This window comes from Lithobates pipiens, unplaced genomic scaffold, assembly GCF_037356315.1.
Source record: "Lithobates pipiens isolate NorthernLeopardFrog02 unplaced genomic scaffold, aLitPip1_a1.2 Scaffold_30, whole genome shotgun sequence".
Taxonomy (NCBI): Eukaryota; Metazoa; Chordata; class Amphibia; order Anura; family Ranidae; genus Lithobates; species Lithobates pipiens.
The window spans coordinates 69,828,100-69,852,032 of NW_027507791.1; the positions used below are offsets into that span (position 1 = coordinate 69,828,100).

General features: G+C 42.2%; 1 protein-coding gene across 1 annotated transcript in view; it reads left to right on the plus strand.

Annotated features, from left to right (window-relative positions):
• The window catches only part of RTN1 (reticulon 1), a 279,807-nt gene that overhangs the window by 112,986 nt on the left and 142,888 nt on the right, over positions 1–23,933 (plus strand). The window contains exon 2 of the mRNA XM_077464393.1: positions 21,151–21,849. Coding sequence (XP_077320519.1) covers positions 21,151–21,849 — 699 coding nt within the window. The remainder of the gene's footprint in view (positions 1–21,150; positions 21,850–23,933) is intronic.

A 23,933-nucleotide genomic window follows, 5' to 3' on the forward strand; every position in this document is an offset into this window, starting at 1 on the left:
GTGGTGGCTTGTGAGTTGACTCAACCAGCATTTTGGTAGTGACAGGTCCCCTGTCTTCACCCTAGAACTCTGGAGGGACCAAGTTGACATCCACAGAGGATAGGATCCTGTTAGTTATGTGACTCTAGTGAGTGACTCTAGTCTTGACCTAGGATGGAGGTCTCCTAAATCCCTAGTAGTTATGTTGCTGTATATAGGCCCCTGTCAGGGCTGGCTTAGCCCTTCCTTCTCTGGGCTGGCTGCTCAGCTGTCGGCTAATTGCCAGCTCTCATCTCTTTCCACAGTTACCAGCTGTTCCTGATCTTGCTCGTCTGACCTGCCTACTTAAAGCTGTCCAGCTCACTTCACCTCTGCCATTCGCCATGGTCACATCACAAGAAACCATCTCCTGCGGCTCTGTTTAAAGACTGGATTGCTGACATCCCTTCTGGCTCCTTATCCTGCTTGCTGTTGCTCTACTTGGATCTGGCCTGGCTGATTACCCGATCTGGTTATTGAACTCTGGCCTGGCTGACTACTCTATCCGGGTTACTGGACTCTGGCTATGCTTTGACTACGCTTTTTCTATTTACCTTTTTATTTTTATTAGACAAATAATATTATACTCACATGCTCTGTGCAGCGTTTTTGCACAAAGCAGCTCCCAACCTCCTCTTCTGGGGTCCCCCACCAGCGATCTTGTCTCCTCTACTGTGTCTTGGAATGCATTAAGGTAAAAAAATGTTTTACCTTTAGAACCACTTTAATATTTATATTTTTACAGTGCAAATGTCCGAACAGTAGTGTTATCCTGAGTTCATCTTTACCATACAGTATGAATTAACTACAATAACAAGATGATCCTTGGGGGAAGTATTAAAGTGGTTCTAAAGCCTAAACATTTTTTACCTTAATGCATTCCTTGCAATAAGGTAACAAATGTTTAGGAGTCAGTATCCCCACTCAACCCCCTCTTACTTGCCTAAGCCATTAATTCAATCCAGCACTGTGCACGTCTTCAGCTCTTTTCTTCCCACATTTCCAGGTCTTGCTGGCTTTGCTGGGTCACCAGGAGCCATTGACTCCCACTGCTGCCAATCAAAGGCAGCGACGAGGGAGCAGAGGGTGGAGCTGAGCACAAGTGCCACAGTAGGAAGCAACTTTCAATGGGGGGAACTGAACATAGAGGAAGAGCCAGGAGCACTGGCGGGGGACCCAAGAAGAGGAGGTTCTGGTTCTGCTCTGTGCAATTTCACTGCAGAGCAGGTAAGTATAGAGATATTTGTTATTTATGTTTCAATGGTATTTATTAAAGAGGAAGTAAACCCTGATGAGTTTACTTCCTCTTTCATTCCCTGCAAAGGCAAAGCATATTGGACTACTATGCATCGCATAGTAGCCCATTATGTTTCACTTACCTGACACAGGAGCCAGCGAAGTCACCGCTGTCCCCTGTAGTCCGGCGCATCCATCTTCTCGGTGGGGTCTTGCTTTTCCGCCGCTGTCATTCGGCGAAGCCACGATGATGTCACTCCCGCACATGCGCACGGGAGCCGACACGCGCGTCATCTTTGTCGTTCTGCGCTCAGTGCGCCTGCGTGCTCGGTGCCTGTCTTTTGGCAAATATCTCCTAAACCGTGTAGGTTTAGGAGATATTTCTTGGACCTACAGGTAAGCCTTAATCTAGGCTTACCTGTAGGTCAAAGTGTGTTGTAAGGGTGTACAACCACTTTAAAGATTTTCAGTAGAGAACAATATGATCATTATACATTTTGTACAGTATGCATAGCCACAAGAGAATCATATTTTGGTCTCTTAACATAACAACAAACAACAGAGGAAAATAAAAATACAATTTTCACCTGCCTTGACTGTGTGCTTTAATGAGTCCATGGGAGGTGAACCCTCTAGTTATAACAAAATAGTCTGTATATATGATTACTGGAATAGGGGCCCTTTAGCCTCTTTATATTTTCAGCTTGCCGACACCTCCCCCGCAGGGAAGAGCCCACCCCATCACCCTAATGGGGAGGGGGTCGAGGGTCTCCCACATGCGGGCGGAGCCCCAAGGCCCGGACTATCTTCAGTCCTCTATATATGAGCCCATATAGTCTATGACTCTGCATTATAGTAGTACTTTACTTAAGCATGTGAGTTTTAAAAAGAGAAAGGTAGAAAAGAGTTAGGCCGCGTACACACGGGCGGACTGTTGGCTCAACTTTGTCCGCTGAACAGTGTTTCAGCGGACAGTCCGCTCGTGTGTGGGGCTTCAGCGGACAGTTTCAGCGGACAGTTTGACGAACAAAGTTTTTCGGAAATTCCGAAAAACTGTCCGCTGAAACTTTGTTTGAGCGAACAGTCCGCCCGTGTGTAGGCCACTTTCGAAATGAGCAAACTGTTCCCGCTCGGAGGAAAGTCTGCTCATTACGAGCGCGTCTCCAGGTAGGCGGGGCCCGCGAAGGAGACGTCGCGGGCCCCGCCGCCTGGTATGGACTTAAAGGGGAACCCCAACGCCGAAAAAAATCGGCGTGGGGGTCCCCCCAAAGTCCACAACAGACCCTTGTCCGAGCACGCTACCCGGCCGGCCAGGAAAGGGGGGGCGAGCGAGCGAGCCCCCCCTCCCGAGCCGTACCAGGCCGCGTGCCCTCAACATGGGGGGGTGCCTTGGGGAAGGGGGGGCCGCGCGGCCCCCCCACCCCAAAGCACCTTGTCCCCATGTTGATGAGGACAAGGGCCTCTTCCCGACAACCCTGGCCGTTGGTTGTCGGGGTCTGCGGGCGGGGGGGCTTATCGGAATCCGGGAGCCCCCTTTAATAAGGGGGCCCCCGGATACCGGCCCCCCACCCTATGTGAATGAGTATGGGGTACAATGTACCCCTACCCATTCACCTGTAAAATAAAAGTACCCCAAAAAAAAACACAACACACGAGATAAAATATTTTATTGCACAGCTCCGGGGGTCTTCCGTCTTCGGGGGTCTTCTCGCCGGACTCCTCCGCTATCTTCGTGTAGCTCTTTTGCTAGCGGAGGAGTCCCCGTTCTCCGTCGCGGGCCCCGCCTACCTTGACACGCGCTCGAAATGAGCGGACTGTTGCTTCGTGTGTGGGCGAGTCCGCTCATTTCAAAAGTTGCGCGGACTTAGTACGACGAACAAAGTTTGCCGTATTTGTCCGCTCAAAAAGTGCCGTGTGTGGGCGTGTTCGTTCATTCAAAAGTTTGAGCGGACTGTTTGACGAACTTAGTTTCGGCAAACAGTCCCCGCGTGTGTACGCCGCCTTAGGGGGGTGAAATAGAGTTAAGAGGGGGGAGTGGGGGAGGGGGATATGGAGGAGCTGTAGTCCTGGTCCCTAATGTCCATTGTATATATCAATGCCTAAGTGGCAAGTGGTCTGGGATCACTGGCCAGGTAATCCAGCCACGGATCCCAGACTTTGTGGAACAACCTCATTTTATCCTGAACCAGCACTGTCAACCTTTCATTCAACATTAGCCACAACATTTTACTTTTTAGCTGACCAAATGGTAGGGCGGTGGACCTCCAATTCCTGGCAATCATTATTTTTGCTGAAATAAATATGAAGGTAAGTAACCGCCTTTGGGAATTAGAGGCTTCTATCACCCTATCACCCAGAAGTGCTTGTTTAGCAGTTTTAGTTTTAGTTAAGTCTGGGTAAGGGTATATATAAAATTGTAGGCCCTGATCCAGAATCTTCTAACCTTGGGGCATGTCCACCATATATGATATGTAGTTCCATTCTGACCACAACCTCTAAAACACTTGGGGGTAGCTCCATGTGCAAAGGTGGCCAGTCTGACTGGCACCATATACCACCGTAATAACATCTTGTAGTTTGCTTCTATTATCAAGGTATTTATAAGTGATCTAGAAGCTGATTCCGACATAGCATGCCATTTTTCTAGGTCAAGAGATCTTTTTCCCACTGGAGCATATAGCTCAGTTTTGTCTAAACATTCGTCAATATTGTATATATGGCCAAAATATAGCCTCTGAGTTTATCATAATTACTGCAAAAGTGCTCCATAGGGGTCACCAGGTCACCTCTATGAGCCAGAGATTAAAGATAGTGGTGAAGTTGAGTGTATCTGTAACGTTTTACTGGTGGCATTTGATATTTTTCAATCATAGCACGTTCGGTCAGCATACCTCTGTTGTCATAAAGATCTGCTATTCATAATAAGCCCTTATTGTTCCACCATTCAAAGGCAAAAGAAGTGAGGCCCGGGGTAAATGCACTATTTTTAAGTATGGGTGCCAATGGAGTATGAGGAGATTTGAATTTATGTGTTTTAGTGAGCCTGTTCCATATCTCTAGTGAGAAGGATAGGGATGGACAAAATATTGTTTGTCTTTCTTTAGGTGGAAGCCACATAATGTGGGATATAGGGTCAGGATGGCAAGAATAAGATTCCAAGGTCATCCATATTGCCTGTGGTATGTTTGAGTGCAATCTAGATAGCTGATATCAATTTGGGAGACTTCCTCGTACTTCCTGTTGCATCTCTGGAACAGGATGTGAAAGGACATTTTCCCAATGGTACAGAGACAGCAAAACCCAGCATTAGTTTTTTAAAATCAGAAAATGGTTTATTAATAAAATGTGCCAGAGAAACAACAGCAAAAATCACAGTTTCCAGAGTAACCATGTCACAGTACAATGCTCATATTCAATGCTAACATCCATAGATCCAAAGACTGTTTGCATCTAAACATTTTCAGTATATCTACAAGTCTAAAATGCATACTGAAAAGTATCACTACAGATCTTTAAAAGAAAAGAAATGAGTATTGGAAGGTGTACCTTCCCAATCAGAGACGTAGCCTGTCCACCTTTATATCGAAAGGGCTTATTCCCAGAGTATCCAACCACAGGAACCAAACTTTTTTGAATTTGCCTGCATATCCTCTATGTCGATGTATATATCTTTCCAGCCTGAGCATTTAACCCATTTGTTTTACACAGTCTCCATGAATGGGCGGTAATTGTTTTAACCCTTCTGCAATCTATTCAAAGCTACAAAAAAAGTTTTAGCTTTAGTTTTTTAGTTTTTTAGACTTGCACCCATCATCAAAGTAATCTGTCTCATACCTTTACATTTTATACTGAGCATATGATAAGGAAAATGTTTAAGCAGAAGTGACCATAAGTGATCACATCAAAATGATCAGTATATCAGTAGGGGTATTCCATCCCGCTTGTCAACTTTATGGCATCAGCAAGCTATTGTTTTGCCAGCTCCTTACACACTAGTCCACAACTTAACTCAGTCTATGATAGGACAGTGAAAGAGAAGCAGCATATCCGCGAGGTCACAGGTCAGTGTATGTTTCCTTCTCCTGTGTACATGTCTGTAAATTCCAATGTAGCCCTAATGAGTTCTGCTGTGCAGGAGATTACAGGAAGTTCAGACCAAGACAGGTTGAGATAATTATGATATTTCTATTTGGAAACACGTTAATCATTTACATTAAGATGCAACTGGTTTATATGGGCTTTAGTTATGTCATTGGAATTCCGTTACAAATAACATTTTTGGACCAGAGTACACACTACTAATTTCAATGCTTTTTTTTATTGCTTTATCTTGGTAACAGTCCTTGGGTAACTCCACAGGCAACTTGGTAACTGTTCTCATGTGAACTCACAAGGAATTTCGTAAACCATTCTCAAGCAAAGCTTGCAGGCCAGGCTCCCCATTGTTAGTTTTTATGTTGGGTCAGCCAGGGGCATTCCAGTTCTATTTGGCAGAAACATGGCCATCAGGAAGCCACACAAACCCCATATGTGCTCATTAACATGTGGATCTCATGGATACGGTAATTATCAACTCTGCAGTTTTCGCTGTAGTGATGGGGCTCCTGTTTTACCCGATCCATAACGTTACACACAGCCTTAGAGGTTCCAAAGAAAAAAAATATGTTTATCCCATGATTACTTACCTCCCAGTGGCCCTGTATAAATATCACTATACAACACAAAGCTCTATACATACGTATCTATAGCTATAGTCCCTTGAAAAAGTATTCATACTCCTTGAAACGTTCCATATTTTGTTATGTTACAACCAAAAACATAAATGTTTTTTATTGGTATTTTATGTGACAGACCAACACAAAGTGGCCATAATTGTGGAAGGAAAATGAAAAATGGTTTTCAAAATATATACAAATAAATATCTGAAAAGTGTGGCGTGCATTTGTATTCAGTCAATACTTTGTAGAACCACCTTTCACTGCAATTACAGCTTCAAGTCTTTTTGGGGATGTCTCTACCAGCTTTGCACATCTATAGAGTGACATTTTTGCCCATTCTTCTTTGCAGAATAACTCAAGCTCTGTCAGATTGGGCAGAGGGCATCTGAACAGCAATTTTCAAGTCTTGCTACAGATTCTCAGTTGGATTTAGGACTTTGACTGGGCCATTCTAACACATGAATATGCTTTGATCTAAACCATTGCATTGTAGCTCTGGCTGTATGTTTAGGGTCGTTATCCTGCTGGAAGGACAACTTTGCCTCAGTCTCAAGGCTTTTGGAGACTCTAACAGGTTTTCTTTTAAGATTTCCCTGTATTTTGCTCCACCATCTTACCAACAACTCTGACCAGCTTCCCTGTCCCTGTTGAAGAAAACCATTCCCACAACATGATGCTGCCACCACCATGTTTCACGGTGGGGATGGTGTGTTCAGGGTGATGCGCAGTGTTAGTTTTCTACCACACATAGCATTTTGCTTTTTCACCAAAAAGTTACATTTTGGTCTCATCTGACCAGAACACCTTCTTCCACATGTTTGATGTGGCCACATGGCTTCTTCCAAACTGCAAATGGGACTTTTTAATGCTTTCTTTTAACACTGACTTCCTTTTTGCCACTTCTGAAGGCAATTGGTTTCACTAGATTTGAGTTGGGTGTATCAGAGTAAAAAGGGGGCTGAATACAAATGCACGCCACACTTTTTAGATTTTTTTCTTGTAAAAAATCTGGAAAACCATTTATCATTTTCCTTCCACTTCACAATGATGTACCACTTTGTGTTGGTCTATCACATAAAATCTCAAAAAAATGCATTTATGTTTTTGGTTGTAACATGACAAAATGTGGAAAATTTCTCAGCTTGCGTCTTTGAAACATGAAAATGTGACTCAAAAAATGCACCAAAAAGGCAGATACCAAAGGCGCTTTTGATGCATTCCCATTGACTTATAATGTAAGGTAAATTTTTGCTTCTGAATAGCACCCCAAAGATGCAACATGTAGGACTTTTCAAAATGCAGCACAGTAATGTGCTGGATTTAAACTAAATACTTTTCATGCACTTTTGTCGCAATGGAAAGCTGTGTTTTATCACGGCAAAAGCACACCAGTGTGAAAGGGGCCTTAACCTGACCTATGCAACCTGTGGAAAGCATGTCAAAATCATTCTTGACTTTGATCCTATAAAAAAAAAACCTCAAAGAGCAGATAACAGCTTCATTTTGCCTTTGACAAACCCTACCTAGTTAGCAGCTCAAATTTTCATGCTGGCATTGTCTTATTGATTAGCCTGCTAAATCTTTTACTCTGCTAACTAAAATCCCAATGTCTATATCTTTTCATTTTTTTTTCTAAAGTTTTTTTTTTAGTTTTAAATATGAGACCAATAAACCAAAGATTCTAGACTCACACTTCTAAGCTGGATACACACTAATTTTCTGTAGATTTTTTCCTTTTTAAATTTAACAAAACCATATAATATGAGGTCAAACATTAAAGCCCCATACACACTTTCAGATTTTCTGCTGATTTTTCCTTCAGATTTACCAAAACCATGTAGTGCAAGGACCTGCCTGATTGCATACAAATTGAAACTCCTAAGGTTTGACCTCATATTGTATGGTTTTGTTAAATCTGAAGGAAAAAATCAGCAGAAAATCTGATAGTGTGCATGGGGCTTAAGAGTTTCAATTTGTATGCAATCAGGCAGGCCCTTGCACTACATGTTTTTGGTAAATCTAAAGGAAATCAGACAACAAAAGTTGTATAGTGTGAACCTGCAGCAGCCTCAATCACACGTTCTAAAGCATAAGAGGTTGGTTGCGCCGAACCAAGTCACAACAGATTGCAGTGTCCCCTAGAAGCCCCACAGGAAGCTTACTAAATCTATATGCATTGGCATTTATGGAACTAAACCTTAAGCTAGATCCAGGAAATCAGACCTAAAACTTGTGATCTTGTCATCTCACTATCCTGGGGACATCACATCATGGTCAAGAACACATTTCAGCATGCAGATTGGACAGTGATGGAGCAGCAGCATACTCATGAGCCGTCATGGCTCTTTTCCAGTCATCTCTCTGGAGAAGAGGGTTGTATGTTTCCGAAACAAATGTACACTTTACCATGTTGCAGCTCTTTAAGTTCAATAGTTTTTATTGAGAATTTTTTTTTTTCAAAATACAATAAACATTACAAAAATGGGTGATGACAAAAAAAATGGTTGCCATCATTTAGTAATACAGAAAAGTAGGAGCTTATCAAACAAGTAGCTTTCTACATCTGGCATAGAGGGCGATATCAAGAGGAAGTTTAGATAGGGGTTTGATCATTCCTATCACACCAGTTTGTCCATAATTCCCACTGATTTTGTTCAGTCTTTATAAGACCCTCGGAAACAGAGAACATGTATTCAAATGAATCAGTGGTTCTCAACCTTGCTAGTGCTGTGACCCCTTGATAAAAATTCCCAAGTTGTGGGGGCCCCTAAATTATATTTGTAGTGTGGGTTGTCAGCACCCAAGGCAAGACAAGTAATTTGCGCCCCCTAATGGACATTTAGCTCTCCCTGAGTCCCTTCCACTCGTACAGTATTGAAACACCTTATGGTACATTTTAGGATGTACCACTCTTTCTCTTTGTTCGCCTTTCTTTCTCTATCCAAATTTCTTGTTTTTTCCATATCTCTGTCTCTAGCCGTCTTTCTTCTTGTCTTATTCTTTCTCTCCCTTTTTATTTGTTCCTCCCCCTCTTTGCCTCTCCCTTCCATGTATTCTCTATTTGTATTCCTTCTCTTTCTCCTTGGTGGGGGGTGGGGGGTGGGGGGAATGGGATGAGTGGCAGTGCTGGCGGGGAGTTGGGATGCTTGGCAATGCTGGGGGAAGTTCTGATCAGCCAACTTAGGTGCTTTTAGTAAATGTCATCTGCTGATGTGAGAACTCTAGTGGGGTCTTTTAATGACAACTATAATCACAGGTAGTATTACTGTGTCTCCGACTTTGTGGTGTCTCGTAACAGTGACACTTATGCCGAAATCAGGAGATAGGGTCTCCTCCAGCCCCTACCACTTTGCATTCCTCACCAGTCAGCTGGCCTCTAGTCTCTGTCCCACAGCCATGCCGTGAACTGAATGGGTAGCTGCGAAGAGGCTGAGTGGGCGGCCACAGGCTCCAGGGACAACCCTGCTGGGCAGCTGCAAAAAGGCTGGTTGAGTGGTGGGAGCTTCAGGAACAGCCCAGAATTCGGTGAACCTTGTATCTTGTATGATTTCCAGTATCTGACGATTGACAATCTGGCTGCTAGTTTTAGCTCTTTAAAAGTGCTGCAGATACAAGAAATACCCCTTGATCCTGCCAGAACTCCAGTAAGTGCCTAACTTTCTGTTTGAGCTGACATTTCTGCTGGAGCTGAATTGATTATGTCAATATCCCTCCCTAGTTAACCTATGCTGGACTATAGAACACTTATTTTATTGAGAGGAGGGGGCCTTTCCTTAGGGCTTCCAGGATGGGTCAGAGTTATTCTGATTGGTCAGTGCTGGACACTTTGACCAATTGTGATCACCTGATCCATCCCGGAAGCCCTATAGAAAGACAGGGAAGAAGAGCAGGGTTTTAAATTGCACTGACCCTTGCACCAGCTGTGTGGGCAGTAATGAGGGTGAGGGTATTGGGGGTTAGACCACAGAGAAATAGCACTATCTACAGTGCCTTGAAAAAAGTATTCATACCCCTTGAATTTTTCCACATTTTGTCATGTTACAACCAAAAACGTAAATGTATTTGGAGTTTTGGAATTTTATGTGATAGACCATCACAAAGTGGCAAATAATTGGAAGTGAAAGGAAAATTATAAATGGTTTTCCAATTTTTTATACAAATAAATATCTGAAAAGTGTGGCATGCATTTGTATGCATGTTTGTCAGACCCTTTTACTCTGATACCGATAACTAAAATCTAGTGGAACCAATTGCCTTCAGAAGTCACCTAATTAGTAAATAGAGTCCACCTGTGTGTAATTGAATCTCAGTGAAAAAAAAAACAGATGTTCTGTGAAAACCTCAGAGGTTTGTTAGAGAACCTTAGTGAACAAGCAGCATAATGAAGACCAAGGAACACTCCAGACAGGTCAGGGATAAAGTTGTGGAGACGTTTTTTTTTTAAATCAGACAAAAGTTTATTGAAATAAACAACTGATCCACAAACATTCATACTGCGTACACAAGTCACGACAGTATATGATGAGATATTGTAGGAAAAACATAGAAATGTACAAGCACTTATCATTATATCAGGTAGAATAGGCATAGAAATGATAATGCATACATTTCAAAATTGCACGTCATATTCCATTTAAGTCCTACTGTGGAGAAGTTTAAAGCAGGGTTAGGTTATGAAAAAAGATCCCAGGCTTTGAACATCTCACGGAGCACTGGTAAATCCATCATCCAATAATGGAAAGAGTATGGCACAGCTGCAAACCTACCAAGACATGGCCATCCACCTACGGACAAGGACAAGGAGGCTCATGGTAACTCTGGAGGAGCTGCAGAGATCCACAGCTCAGGTGGGAGAATCTGTCCACAGGACAACTATGGTTCTGTGTACACACGATCGGAAAGTCCGCCAGCAAAACTCTGATGAGAGCTTTTTGTCGGAAAAAGGCAACAGTGTGTATACTCCATCGGTCTTTTGCTGGCAGAATTCCAGCCAGCAAAAGATTGAGAGCATGCTCTCTATTTTTCGGTCGGAAAAAGTTCCGATCAGAAATTCTGATTGTACGATGAAATTCCGATGCTCAAAATTCCTATACATGCTCAGAAACAATTCAATGCATGCTTGGAAGCATTGAACTTAATTTTCTCAGCTCGTCGTAGTGTTGTACATCACCGCGTTCTTGACAGTCGAAAGTTCAGAGAAATTTTTTGTGACCATGTGTATGCAAGCCAAGCTTGAGCAGAATTCTGTCAGAAAAACCAAAACAAGTTTTTTCCGTCAGAAAATCCGCTTGTGTGTACAGGGCATTAGTCATAAACTCCACAAATCTGTCCTGTATGGAAGAATGGCAAGAGGAAACCCATTGTTTAAAAGAAAGCCCTAAGAAGTCCTGTTTGCAGTTTGCAAGACACCGGACCATCGGACTGTTTTGTCGGATAATCCGACTGTGTGTGGTCTCCATCGGACTGTTTCCGTTGGAGTATCCGACGGACCAAGTTTTCCAACTTGTCTGTAAAATTTTCCGACAAATTGCTCTGATCGGACATATTCCGATCATGTGTAGCCTACTCCGATGGACAAAGTGCCACGCATGCTCAGATCAAATTCCTAGACCAAAGCTATTGGCTACTAGCCTGAATGTAGTCCCGTCGTAGCGAAATAACGTCATCACGGTATGTACAATCGGATTTTCCGACAACTTTGTCCGACCGTGTGTGTGCAACAGTTTCGGACAAAATCCGTCAGACAAAATCCAACGGATTTGGTTGTCAGAATGTCCGACCGTGTGTACAAGGGCTTAGAATCTCCAGCAGAACAATGACCCTAAACTTACAGCCAGAGCTGCAATAAAATGGTTAAGATCAAAGCATATTAATGTGTTAAAATGGCCCAGTCAAAGTCCAGACTTAAATCCAATTGCGAATCTGTGCCAAGACTTGCTGTTCACAGATGCTCTCCATCCAATATGACAGAGTGTGAGCTATTTTGCAAAGAAGAATAGGCAAATATTTTACTCTCTAGATGTGCAAAGCTGGTAGAGACATCCCCAAAAAGACTTGAAGCTGTAATTGCAGCGAAAGGTGGTTCTACGAAGTATTGACTCGGGGGGGCTGAATACAAATGCACGCCACACTTTTCAGATATTTATTTGTAAAAAAAATGTAGTATAATTTTTCTTCCACTTTAATATTATGTGTCACTTTTTGTTGGTCTATCACGTAAAATCCCAATAAAAAATATTTTAATTTTTGGTTGTAACATGACAAAATGTGGAAAATGTCAAGAGTTATGAATACTTTTTCAAGGCACTGTATTTTTCATTGGAGGATTTTATGTTGTATATGGATACATAGAGGGAGGCGCAGCAATATTTATCTTTTTGTATGCTGAAATCATTATAATAACATGTTTTTGTTATCCTTGTACATTTTTTAATCATGTTCTAATTTGTAAGTTGGTTTAGTAGCACCTTGAAAAGTCCCACCTCCTTTCTCTGTGGTCTAAATGCTTGATAAGAGGATGTGGTGCTAATAAAAAGTTATCAATTACCCACACTACTGGCCTAGATTGACCACCATAGGGGGTTAGTTCACCTTTTAATTTTTTCTGCGAAAAGGTGAACTTATATTTTAAATGCAGCAGACCCCACAGTGTTGTCACCTCAGTCAGGAAGTTAGGAAAACACGTTGTTGTTTTTTTACTTGCAAAATTTAACCCCCCTGACGGTCTTCCCGAGTCTGGCTCGGGGTGGAATTTTTGTACCATTAGCGGTAACCCCGAGCCAGACTCGGGACCGCATCACTGAATCCAGGAGGAGGTTTACTTACCTTCTCCCTCGGATCCAGCGTTGTCTCCCCGCTGTATGAGCGAGCCGTGTCTCGCTCGATCTATCACGGAGCCGATCTCCGTGCCCTGCGAGCGTTGCGACGCACGGGGACGGAGATCGGCGCCAAATTCAAAAAGTGAAACACATAGTATACATACAGTATAATGTAATCTTACAGATTACATTGCTGTATGTAAATATTTCACATCCCCTTTGTCCCTAGTGGTCTGCCCAGTGCTCTGCATGCAGTTTTATATAATAAAAACTGTTCTTTATGCCTGGAAACTGGAGATTGTCCATAGCAACCAAACTGTCATTTTACATCAAAAATGGTTTTAGACCAGCTAGAAAACAGCGATAATAAATTGTAATCACTTGCAGAATTGAGCGATAGTAATTTGTGGGGAGATCGGTCATCAAATACTGAAAAGTAATGACAGTGACAATTCTGCAACTGAGCAAATTTCAGTGTTTTTGATTTGATTACATTATTGAATAATTTTTATTATTGTTATATTATTATTTGGTAAAATTATTTATAGTTATTTATTATATTATAATTTATGATTTCATTTTTCAAACTTTATCATACCCGGGATGTCTGCTAGACTCTGGTTTGGACAGATTTAAGAGAGTTATTCCTAAGAATTACAGGACTACAATATAAAACGCCAAATTTTCATGCAAAATAATGGTACCGCTTTTAGCACCTAAAATCCGAAATAATCGTACCGCCAGGGAGGTTAATAAAAGGATTAAGCATGGTGAAATGTACATGTATTGCGGAGATGTACTGGATTTTTTATTTTTTTTTGCCCAGACATATATTTTGAGGCTCTATTGAGATCTGTGTGTTATGGTTGCCCAGCAACTATTTTTCAAAAGGACGTCAACCCTGCCATCCTCCATGGTTCTGTCAAGAGCTTTACTTAATTTACTTTAGTGTGCAGCACTGTAACAGCGATATTTATTTTCAAGTTAAACCAAGTGATCCCAAATGTGTGAAATTGCTACAGTCCTTTGAACAGAGGGCTTTACTTGTCTTTCCTGATTCCAGTATTTGCGGCTGGGTAAATTTATTCCACGGATACATTTTCATCATAACAGTTCCAACATTTAAAATGAATGAGTTCACTTTAACCTCAACGCTTACAATACATTCGGTTTAATGGTTCTGGCTAGGAGGGAACATCTTTCCATGCAATCCTGCCATCTCCGTCACTTCTGTATGTTGTCTCTTGGGCGGGAAGCGGCTATAAAAAGATGCATTTTACATTAAGCCAATCCATTGACGTGTAAGAGAGGGATTTTAAAACCAAGCAAGCCAGCGCTCTTCAGAATCCTCTTTAAATATTTATGTTGTGTCAGCAGCAGGGCATCAGTGAGCTGTATTGGAAAAACCTACGTTGTGTATCAATACATTCACAAAATAAAATGGAACTCAACTGCAATGTCAAACACTTCCTGCCACAGGCGCTAAAACTTGTCATGCAATTTGCAGCAGCGTTGTCAGCCTGCCGTGTGAGCTTCTTCAGTTGGCTGCTGGGCTGCCTATATAATAAACAGCATAGACAACTTAATGGACAACTAAAGGAGCTGCATGGAAAGAAGAAAGAAATGGCTGCACGTCCAGAGTTTCCAATTGCCTTTTATTTTGTTTCACAAAGATAACACCAAAGACACCAAACTGTGGTCACGTAGACGCGTTTCACACATACATCTTGTGCTTAATCATTAATGATTAAGCACAAGATGCATGTGTGAAACGCGTCTACGTGACCACAGTCAAACAATACAAAATAAAACAACAAAATAAAAGGCAATCGGAAGTTCTGGATGGGCAGCCATGTCTTTCTTCTTTCCAAGTTTCCCATGGAGGTGGGCCGGTGCTAGATACTCTGTTGGAATCAGACAGGAATTATTATTATACATCTACACAGCTGTTTGTACAGCCGAACTCCAGGCAGTTTCACATGTTTAAAAGCAAGGAATGTGACACAATTTGAATAGCAGAATGAGTTCTATTCAGCCCACCTGGAATGTACTGACTTCAAAGATAGTATGGCGCCGGCGTGTCTGCGAGAACAAAGGACAGCTGGTGGGGCGTCCGAGATCAAGCCACAAGATTGCAATCCAGTCGGAGCAGTTGCAATTCATGGGCAAACACTGCCCCCCAGAGGCCAAGTATGGCAGGACTGTTAGCCTGGGGGAGGAGACGCCCCAGAGACGCTGATTGGTCTACGGGAAAGAGTAGGATGGGCTATGGGGTGTGGTATGGCTGAGGTATGTTTAACAAAAAGGTTTGCAACCATGAGGTCTCTCTCTGTCCCTCTTTATTCCATCATGAGGTGTAGCTGCGAAAGTCGGATAAGTATGGCTTATATTATACTTTGATTGTATGCTATGTATTATTGTAACTTCTATTGATACCTTATGCACGCTGTATTATTTCCTTGGGAAATAAATGAGATTTAATTGACCTTAAACCGTGTATTGATTTCATAGCCAAGGGTGGTAGCATTGTGGTATTAACAATAACATGTGCTCGGCGTAATAGATTGATAGATTAGCTAAACTATAGGGACTAGCAAAGGAATACATAACTGATAATAGTAGTACTAGATTGAATTGATCAGTTACTTCATACTCCAATCAGCCTTATCTTTATACACCTGGAGCAGCAGTTCTTTTTCTTGTAAAAGAGCTACATGTCAGGCTGTTGCTAATTACGAGACAATGGCTTAAAGCGTATTTCCACTTTTGCAGCCAAATTTGGATAACTCCTACTTTATATTTAACCCATTCACGCCGATATGTGGCCTTCTGCTTGAAGGGGTTGTACCAGGGCAATCCCTTTTTTAGAGCCAATGGTCCAACAACTGCTCAGCTGTTATCAAAAGCAGCGGGAGGGTATGTCCCCCCCCAACCTCTCGCCGCCTTCTGCAGCACGCCCAGGCTCTCCCATCCCACGGCACGCCAATCCAAAGACATGCAGGTAGGTTAATTGGCTTGTGTCTAAAAAATTGGCCCTGGTATAGGAATGGGGACCTTGGATTGTGGGCTCCTTGAGGGTAGGGATGTGTGACGTGAGTGTGCAATGTACAGGGATAGGGGCAATTGTAGACACTCACTCAGGTTGAACTGGATGGACGGGTGTCTTTATTCAACCTTACTAACTATGAAACTATGAAACTTCGATCTGGTTTCAGATCTAGTAACCCGGAAGCTGTGTCATGACATCACTTCTGGTTTGCTAAAGACTGAAAGGCGCCAAATTTGAAAAAAATTACAGCATTCAAAACAGCCAAACTTTTTGAGCTTTTTGAATGCTTTTGAGTCCAAAGGAGGGATTTGGGGTCTTATAGACCTCAGATCTCTCCATAAAGGGTACCTGTCACTGCCTATTACTTTCACATTGGATGTTTACATTCCTTGTGACAGCAATAAAATGGATCAGAATTTTATTTATTTTTTTAAATTGAAAGGGAGAGTGTGTAAATAAATAAAATAAATAAGAAAAAAAATGAAAACACTCCATCTGTCCGGGCTCACACACAGAAGTAAACACATACGTAAGTCACGCCTGCAAAGGTAAATGGTGTTCAAACCACACATGTGAAGTATCGCCGCAGTCATTAGAGCGAGAGCAATAATTCTAGCACTAGGCCTTCTCTGCAAACCTAAACTGGTAACCTGTAGACATTTTTAAAGCATCGCCTATGGAGATTTTTAAGTACCGTAGTTTGTCGGCATTCCAGAAGTGGGCGCAATTTTAAAGCATGACATGTTAGGTATCTATTTACTCATAACATAATCTTTCACATTATACCTAAAAATTGGGCTAACTTTACTGTTTTGTTTACTGCTTATGAAAGTGTATTTCTTGCAAAAAAAATTGCATTTGAAAAACCACTGCGCAAATACAGTGTGACATAAAATAATTAATGTTCTATCAAAAAATATGGATTTTAACTTGTGAGCAACAAGTGTCAGAAAAAGGCTTAGGCTTGAAGGGATTAAGTGTCTCCTTTCAGATGGCATACCAAAAAAAAATATTTATAAAAAAGCAGCTTACCTTTTTTAGATGCTCTGTTCTGGAACCTTCAACAAGGAAAATTCTAGGTATTTCTCTTTGTTTACAAGTGGGCTGGGAAGCTGTGTTTGCCATAATTAACCCTGTCTGTACTGTTCAGGCAGATTTTCATTAATTGTAGCTAGATTTGAACACTGTCTGTCCTACCAAAGTATGTAGGCTGGGGTTCTTGCATTCTATGTTAATGAGGTCAGACTTGGGTTAGGCTCACGCTAATATTGTTAAAAAAAACTTTGCATTCAACCATGATACCTCCTCCTGAGAAACATATGTAAGAAATATTGAAAAAAAATGGCATGCTGTGTGAGTGGGAACACATAGCAAACATACAGTGCCTTGCAAAAGTATTCACCCCCTTGGCATTTTTCGTGTTTTGTTGCCTCACAATCTGGAATTAGCATGGATTGTTTGAGGATTTGCTTCATTTATTTTACAGAACATGCCCACAACTTTGAAGATGTTTTTTTTTTATTATTATTGTGAAGCAAATAACAAAGAGGACAAAAAAAGAAATGTGTATAACGATTCACCCTCCTAAAGTCAATACTTTGTAGAGCCACCTTTTGTGGCTATAACAGCTCCAAGTCGCTTTGGATAAGTCTCTATGAGTTGCCACATCTTAGCACTGGGATTTTGCCCATTGCTCCTTGCAAAACTGCTCCAGCTCCTTCATGTTGGATGGTTTGCGCTTGTAAATAGCAATCTTTAAGTCTAACCACATATTTTCTATTGGATTGAGGTCTGGGCCTAATTTCATGCTTGCAACTTTGTGGGAATAGTTTGGGGATGGGATGTCCAACATGACTGCGCACCAGTGCACAAAGCAAGGTCCATAAAGACACGGATGAGCAAGTTTGGGGTGGAGGAGCTTGACTGGCTTGAATATATATATATATATATATATATATATATATATATATAATATATATATAAGTATTGTTATTATTATTTTTTTCAATGTATCCAGATGTACAAAAATGTGATCCATGATCACTGCTCCTTGGCAGCAAATAGCAGCACAGCCTGAGATTGACAGCTAATTCCCATCTGATTGACAGCTCCCAGCTTGACCCTGTAACATTAGCAATCAGTACAGTGTAGTTAGACGGAATGCCAATGACACTTTGATTAGGTGGGTGTCAAGCACTGTTTTTTCTTTAAGGAAAATATCTTCAGTCCACTGTCAAATGCCATTCACCGTTTTACTGATAAGAGTGCTGTAATCCTTGTGCTGAATTTTCTTTTCACAACTGTTGAATATTGATCTTATTACTCGACTTCAAAAAGAAGAGATGTCTTGTAACATGCCAATTACCACTCTGTTCTGAAATATTCAAATTGAGCACTTCTTACCATTTAAATGTATATACAACAATGCCTGAAGACAGCAAGTAAAGTCAATGAATGAAGCAATAATAGTAAACCTCACACTAGAGCTGTGCTATAGGCAGAATGTTCATTCTGAATTTATTTTAAAACTGAATGCTAGGTAAGCATAATAGAAAAGCAAATACTATTATAGTGTGTTCTTTAAAAAGCATTAAATGCAACCAATATAACAACTGGAATTAGGCTGGAAAGCACAGGGGCTTGAGAGTTAGGCTGCCTTTGGTGTCGTCTAGAGATGCGAGTTTTAATCAAGACTTAACAGGTCCCTTAGTGCATTCTGTCCTAATTCTGTTAACATTGACTGCTTAAAGTGGTTGTAAACCCTCACAGACCACTTTGTGCTACAGCTAAGCCTAATAAGGGCTTACCTGTAGCTACCCACGATTTAGGTGATATCCCCTGTATTTGCATGTGCTGACATCACCAGCACATGCGCACTGACACAAACTGAAGCTTCAGTGAGTATACCGTTACTGCGCGCATGCCCTGGAGGGACGTGATCGTGGCTCTGGCCAATCACAGTGCCAGAACCGCGATACCCAGAAGTAATCCCCGGGAGTGATGTCGGCCGCCAGAGCGATGTACAGGCACCGTAGCAAGGACTTTGATCTCAGGTGAGCATTATATAATGAGCTAGTATGCTATGCATACTAGCTCATTATGCCTTTGTCTTACAGGTGTTGTTTTTTTTTTTTTTTATTAAAGTGGGTTTACAACCACTTTATGCCCTAGTTCATACCAGTGTGGCTTTGAAATTGCTCTACCTCAGCAGGTCAGTGTGATTTGGACCTCCAATTTCATTGCGGCTTGCAACTTCATTTAAAGCGGAGGTCCACCCTAAAATGGACCTCCGCTCATCGGAATCCCCCCCCCCTCCGGCGCCACGATTGGCACCTTTCAGGGGGGAGGGGGGTGCAGTTACCTGGATAATCCAGGTAACTGCACCCACTTCCGGGATAGCTGTCTGCGGAAAGGGGCGTAGATTACACCCCTTTCCGCAACTGCCCGCCCCTTTGCGCAAGTGCCCCGCTGCCTGCTGGGAAACACACAGTTCCCAGAGGCAGCGGGGACCGTCCGGATTGCGCCGCGCGGCTCGCGCATGCGCAGTAGGGAACCGGGAAATGAAGCCGAAAGGCTCCATTTCCTGATTCCCATACCCAAGATGGCGGCGGCAGGACCCGACAGACGACCTAGCGATCGGCTTCGGGTGCCGACATCGCGGGCGCGCTGGACAGGTAAGTGTCACTATTTTAAAAGTCAGCAGCTGCAGTATTTGTAGCTGCTGGCTTTTAAAAAAAAAAAAAAACGCGGAGTCCCGGTGGACTCCCGCTTTAACAGAAGTCAATGCAAGTTGCAATTAAGTAGCAAAAAAAGTAGTGCAGGAACCCTTTTCAAAGTCGCTGCGACATGAGTCGCAACGATTTGAATAGTTCCATTGCCGGCAATAGGGTGCGACTTGTCATGCTGTATTTGATGCTCTTAAAATGGAAGAAAAGCCTAAAGCCGACCATAGATGATTCGAATCTCGGTCAGTTCAGCAGGGACTGGCCAAGATTCAAACCATCTATGGGCAGGCTGAATGTATTTATGTCGATCCATCGATCGACTTGGGTACAGCCAACCTGTCGGATTTTCAGCATACAATTATTGAAAGCAGCTATAGCCGCTAGCAGTAACCACTGTATTCTCCCAGCAGAGATAGTTCCTTGCGTCCCCCTTCCCCACCAGGAGAACACAATAGCTCTTCAAAAGGTATTCCCCCATCAGCACTGACTGTGTTTCTGTGGGGAATCAAGCGCATCTTCTATGGCCTCCTTAACTACTTTTAAATATGTTCCCTTCACCGCCTACTACCTATCCTTCATACCTTGTGAAAAAAGATTTGTGTACTTGCTGTTGCAGGGGAGAGGAGGGAGCACCAACTGGGTCATAGGATCCTATGGGTAATTTAATGACACACAGGGGAGCAGGAGCTGCAGGATCACTTGTCCAGATTAGGTTAAAAAAAGGAAGTACGGTACACAGATCTCTTTTACGCAAGTTATGCATGATAGGTATGAGGAGGGTTTTAAGAATAGTTAGTGTTATGCCACGTATACACGATCGGAATTTTGGTCAGAAAAAGCTCTGATGGTTTTCCAGACGGAATTCCGACGGGATTTCGCTCAAGCTGTTTTGCATACACACGGTCACACCAAATTCCAAATTCCGTCAAGAACACGGTGACGTACAACACGTACAAGGGGACTAGAAAAAGGAAGTTCAATACCCAGTAGCCAATAGTTTTCATCTTGTAGTTGAATCTGAGCATGTGTGAGTTTTTGCGTGTCGGAATTGCATACACATGATCGGAATTTCCGATAGAAACTTTTTCTGTCTGAAAAATTAAGAACCTGCTCGCAATCTTTTGCTGGAAATTCGGCCTGGAAAATTCTGATGGAGCATATACATGGTCGCATTTTCCGATGAAAAGCTCTCATCGGTCTTTTGCTGGCCGAAATTCCAACCGTGTGTATGTGGCATTAGACTTTTCTTCCACTTTAACAATTACATTTTTCCCAAAGCCCTTTGAGCGAGATGAACTTTTGTACCAGGTGCTCCTACGTATACATCCAAGAATTTGCAGGCACTTTTTTTTTGCCATACAGCCTTCTAAGAAGTAGATCATGCTCAAAAGCATTGTAAATTATTTTTTTGACACATTGGCTACCTGGCTTCGATATTGTCCTCAAGTTCCTCTCTTTATCATTCCTTCTTTACTCTCCCAGTCTCCCCTTCTCTTTATATTATATAATGGCATGTACTAAAGTTTTTTTCTTTATATGTGCTAAGAGCATTCTTTAACTCTTCAATTTACATTTTGTGTTTTTAGATTATGCCAATTCCAAGAAGTTTTCGATGGATGATGAGGAATCTTTTTACACATCTCTGAAATCAGATGAACGTTATGTGTCTCAGCCAGAGTCCTCCTACTTTACTGGCATCCTGAAGAAAGGAGATGGTGGTAGAAGGTTAGATGCAGAGGAATTTGGAACCGGCTTCCGTTCTCCTCAAGACACACCTATGTTTGAGGGCCGTGGCTTGCTCAGTTCAGATTCAGGAATTGAGATGACACCTGCAGAAAGTAAGGATGTGATCAAAACATTGTCTGACCCTTCAGAGGGTGATAAATTAGAAGCTTGCAAGTACATCGACATCAGCAGGTCTCCAGATACAAAACCTCAGCATTCTCCTGAAGAGGTTTACGCCAGAAAGCCGAGTCCAGTAGGTTATGACTTTGCTTTTAAGGATCATCAGAGTGAAGATATTTCATATTCACCATATATGGAGGAACCTGATGATAATGTTGGCTTATATAGCCACACAGCATCCGTAAATACTAAGACCTCCCCTGTGAAAATCACACTAACTGGGACAGAGTCATCTATAGAATGTGACTTTTTTGAAACTAGTTATCAGGGGGTATCAGAACTAGGCTTAAAACCAGGTGGTGACTCAGTTCCAACAGTAACGGTATCAGAACCAGAAGATGATAGCCCTGAGTCTTTGACACCACCATCCTTTCATGGAGGTAAGTGACTAAGCATAAGTATTGATTATTATAGTACTTCTTGGATCTCAATTTATATTGTACATTTTTGAGGTGTGTTATGGGCCTTCCCAAGGAATTGTTTTCTTTTACATTTTTGTTCTGCTTTAAGTATGTAGTTAAATCTGGCCATAGACAGTTCGAAACTTGGGTGGTTCAGCAGGAACCCATGTATGGGAACGCTGAATGTACCCAAGTTTATTGATCAATCAACTTGGATGCAACCAGCCTGTCAGATTTTACATGTGATTATTGCTAGCGAATATAATAGCTGCTAGCTGTAATCACTGTGTTCTCCCAGTGGAGATAGCTCCGCCTCGCCTGAAGAACACAATGGTTCCATGGGAGGGATTCCCCCATCGACACTGACTGTGTTGATGGGGGAACTGAGTGATTTTCTTTCCTGAAAACCATGGTTGCAGGAAAGAAATCGCTCTGTCTGGGGCCGGCTTTAGTCTGCATATACTGTATTTTGCCTTATCTAGTTCTTCCTTTCTCCCCTGAGAGGGCCTAGCAGGGGGCTGTACATAGCTTACATAGCTTCCTGAAAACATCACAGTATAATGCCTCAATACTCCTTGCAAGAGCCCTCAACCCTGATACAAGCAGTGGGCTGGCTCTTGGGATGAGTTATGCAGATCTCAAAATACCTTAATGGGTGGATATTCGTCTGAAGGAGAATGAGTTGCTAGATAGGCTGCCTTTGCTTTTCGCCTGCCTTAGGTAATGCTCATATGTGATGTTGAACCTCCATGATTGAAAGAAAAGAAAACCAAGACGTGAAAGATACGGGCCAGGGACAGTCACTCTGAGGAGGAAAGAGCTAGATGGTGCTTGATATCCATCAGCAAGAAAATGAGGTGGGCCCAAAGCCAACTTAGTGCATGTGGTGCAAAGCTCACAGTGTGCTGTGAAATTAGAGAAAACTATTTCAGTGCAGGTGAAATGAGGTTTCATCACTGCCATCTTGCTACACCCCGCACTCGTCAACAGTAGGGATACAGTGAGAAGGCGGTATGCGGACATCTTGTTACACCCACTGGAGTCATGCATTTCACACTTATTTTACTCAGCTTATATAGTGAAATACAGTATTTCAAACTCTGTTAGATCCGTTTGAAAATACTGAATTTCATTATTTAAGCTGAGTTTACTGTTAAAAAAATTATGAAATGAATGACTCCAGTGAGTGTAACACAATGTCCGCTTGTCGCCTTTTCACTGTATCCTTACTGTGGATGAGTGCTGGGTGTAGCAAGATGGCGGCGACGGAACGTCACTTCCGTTACAAAGTCTGATGGGTCACCATATCTGCCAAAACACAGGAGAGGAGGCCGTACAACTGTGTAAGCTCGCAGGTAAGGCTGAATTTAATTTTGAGAGTGCTAATTTGTTAATAAAGTTCTGCTATTTTATGGCCTTGTCTTACTAAAAGCCAGTAAACCCAAATATCACACATGGTTAAGCATTGCAGTGAATTGCTCTTTGCCTGAAGATGAGGTCCAGTAGTTTTTAAACTTCTGATGATGCTGCAGATTGCTGCAATATCATGAAAAATTCAGTATAGTAACTAGGATAACCCCTTAGTCAGATACTGTCCATGGTCCTGAAACATTGTCACTGTTTCTGTAATGATATAGAACAGATGCTTCTATTTGTTTTTTATCTGCCTTGCTCCTATAAGATACCAGCCTAGAACATTAAACCTCCTGGGGTCCCAGTGGTGCAGTGGAAGTTGGAAATGGGTCCCCCATTTTATAAGTACATCCAACATTTTAATGCTGAAGGTCACACAGACTGGAGTTAATATAAGAGGCTACATATTTTCCAGCCCCCTTACTATTGATATCTGTAAGCCTGGCTGTGTATTGAGTTGGAACCTCTTAGGTGGGGAGACCATGCTGGCTTTTTTACATTTCTGTAAAATAAGCTAGCTCCAGCAGCTCTCTCCACAGCCCTCTCTTGCTCCTGCATTACATGTCAATTATATTACATGTCCATTGTATGTCCATGTACAGCAGGGGTAGGCAACCTGGGGCCCTCCAGCTGTTGCAGAACTACAAGTC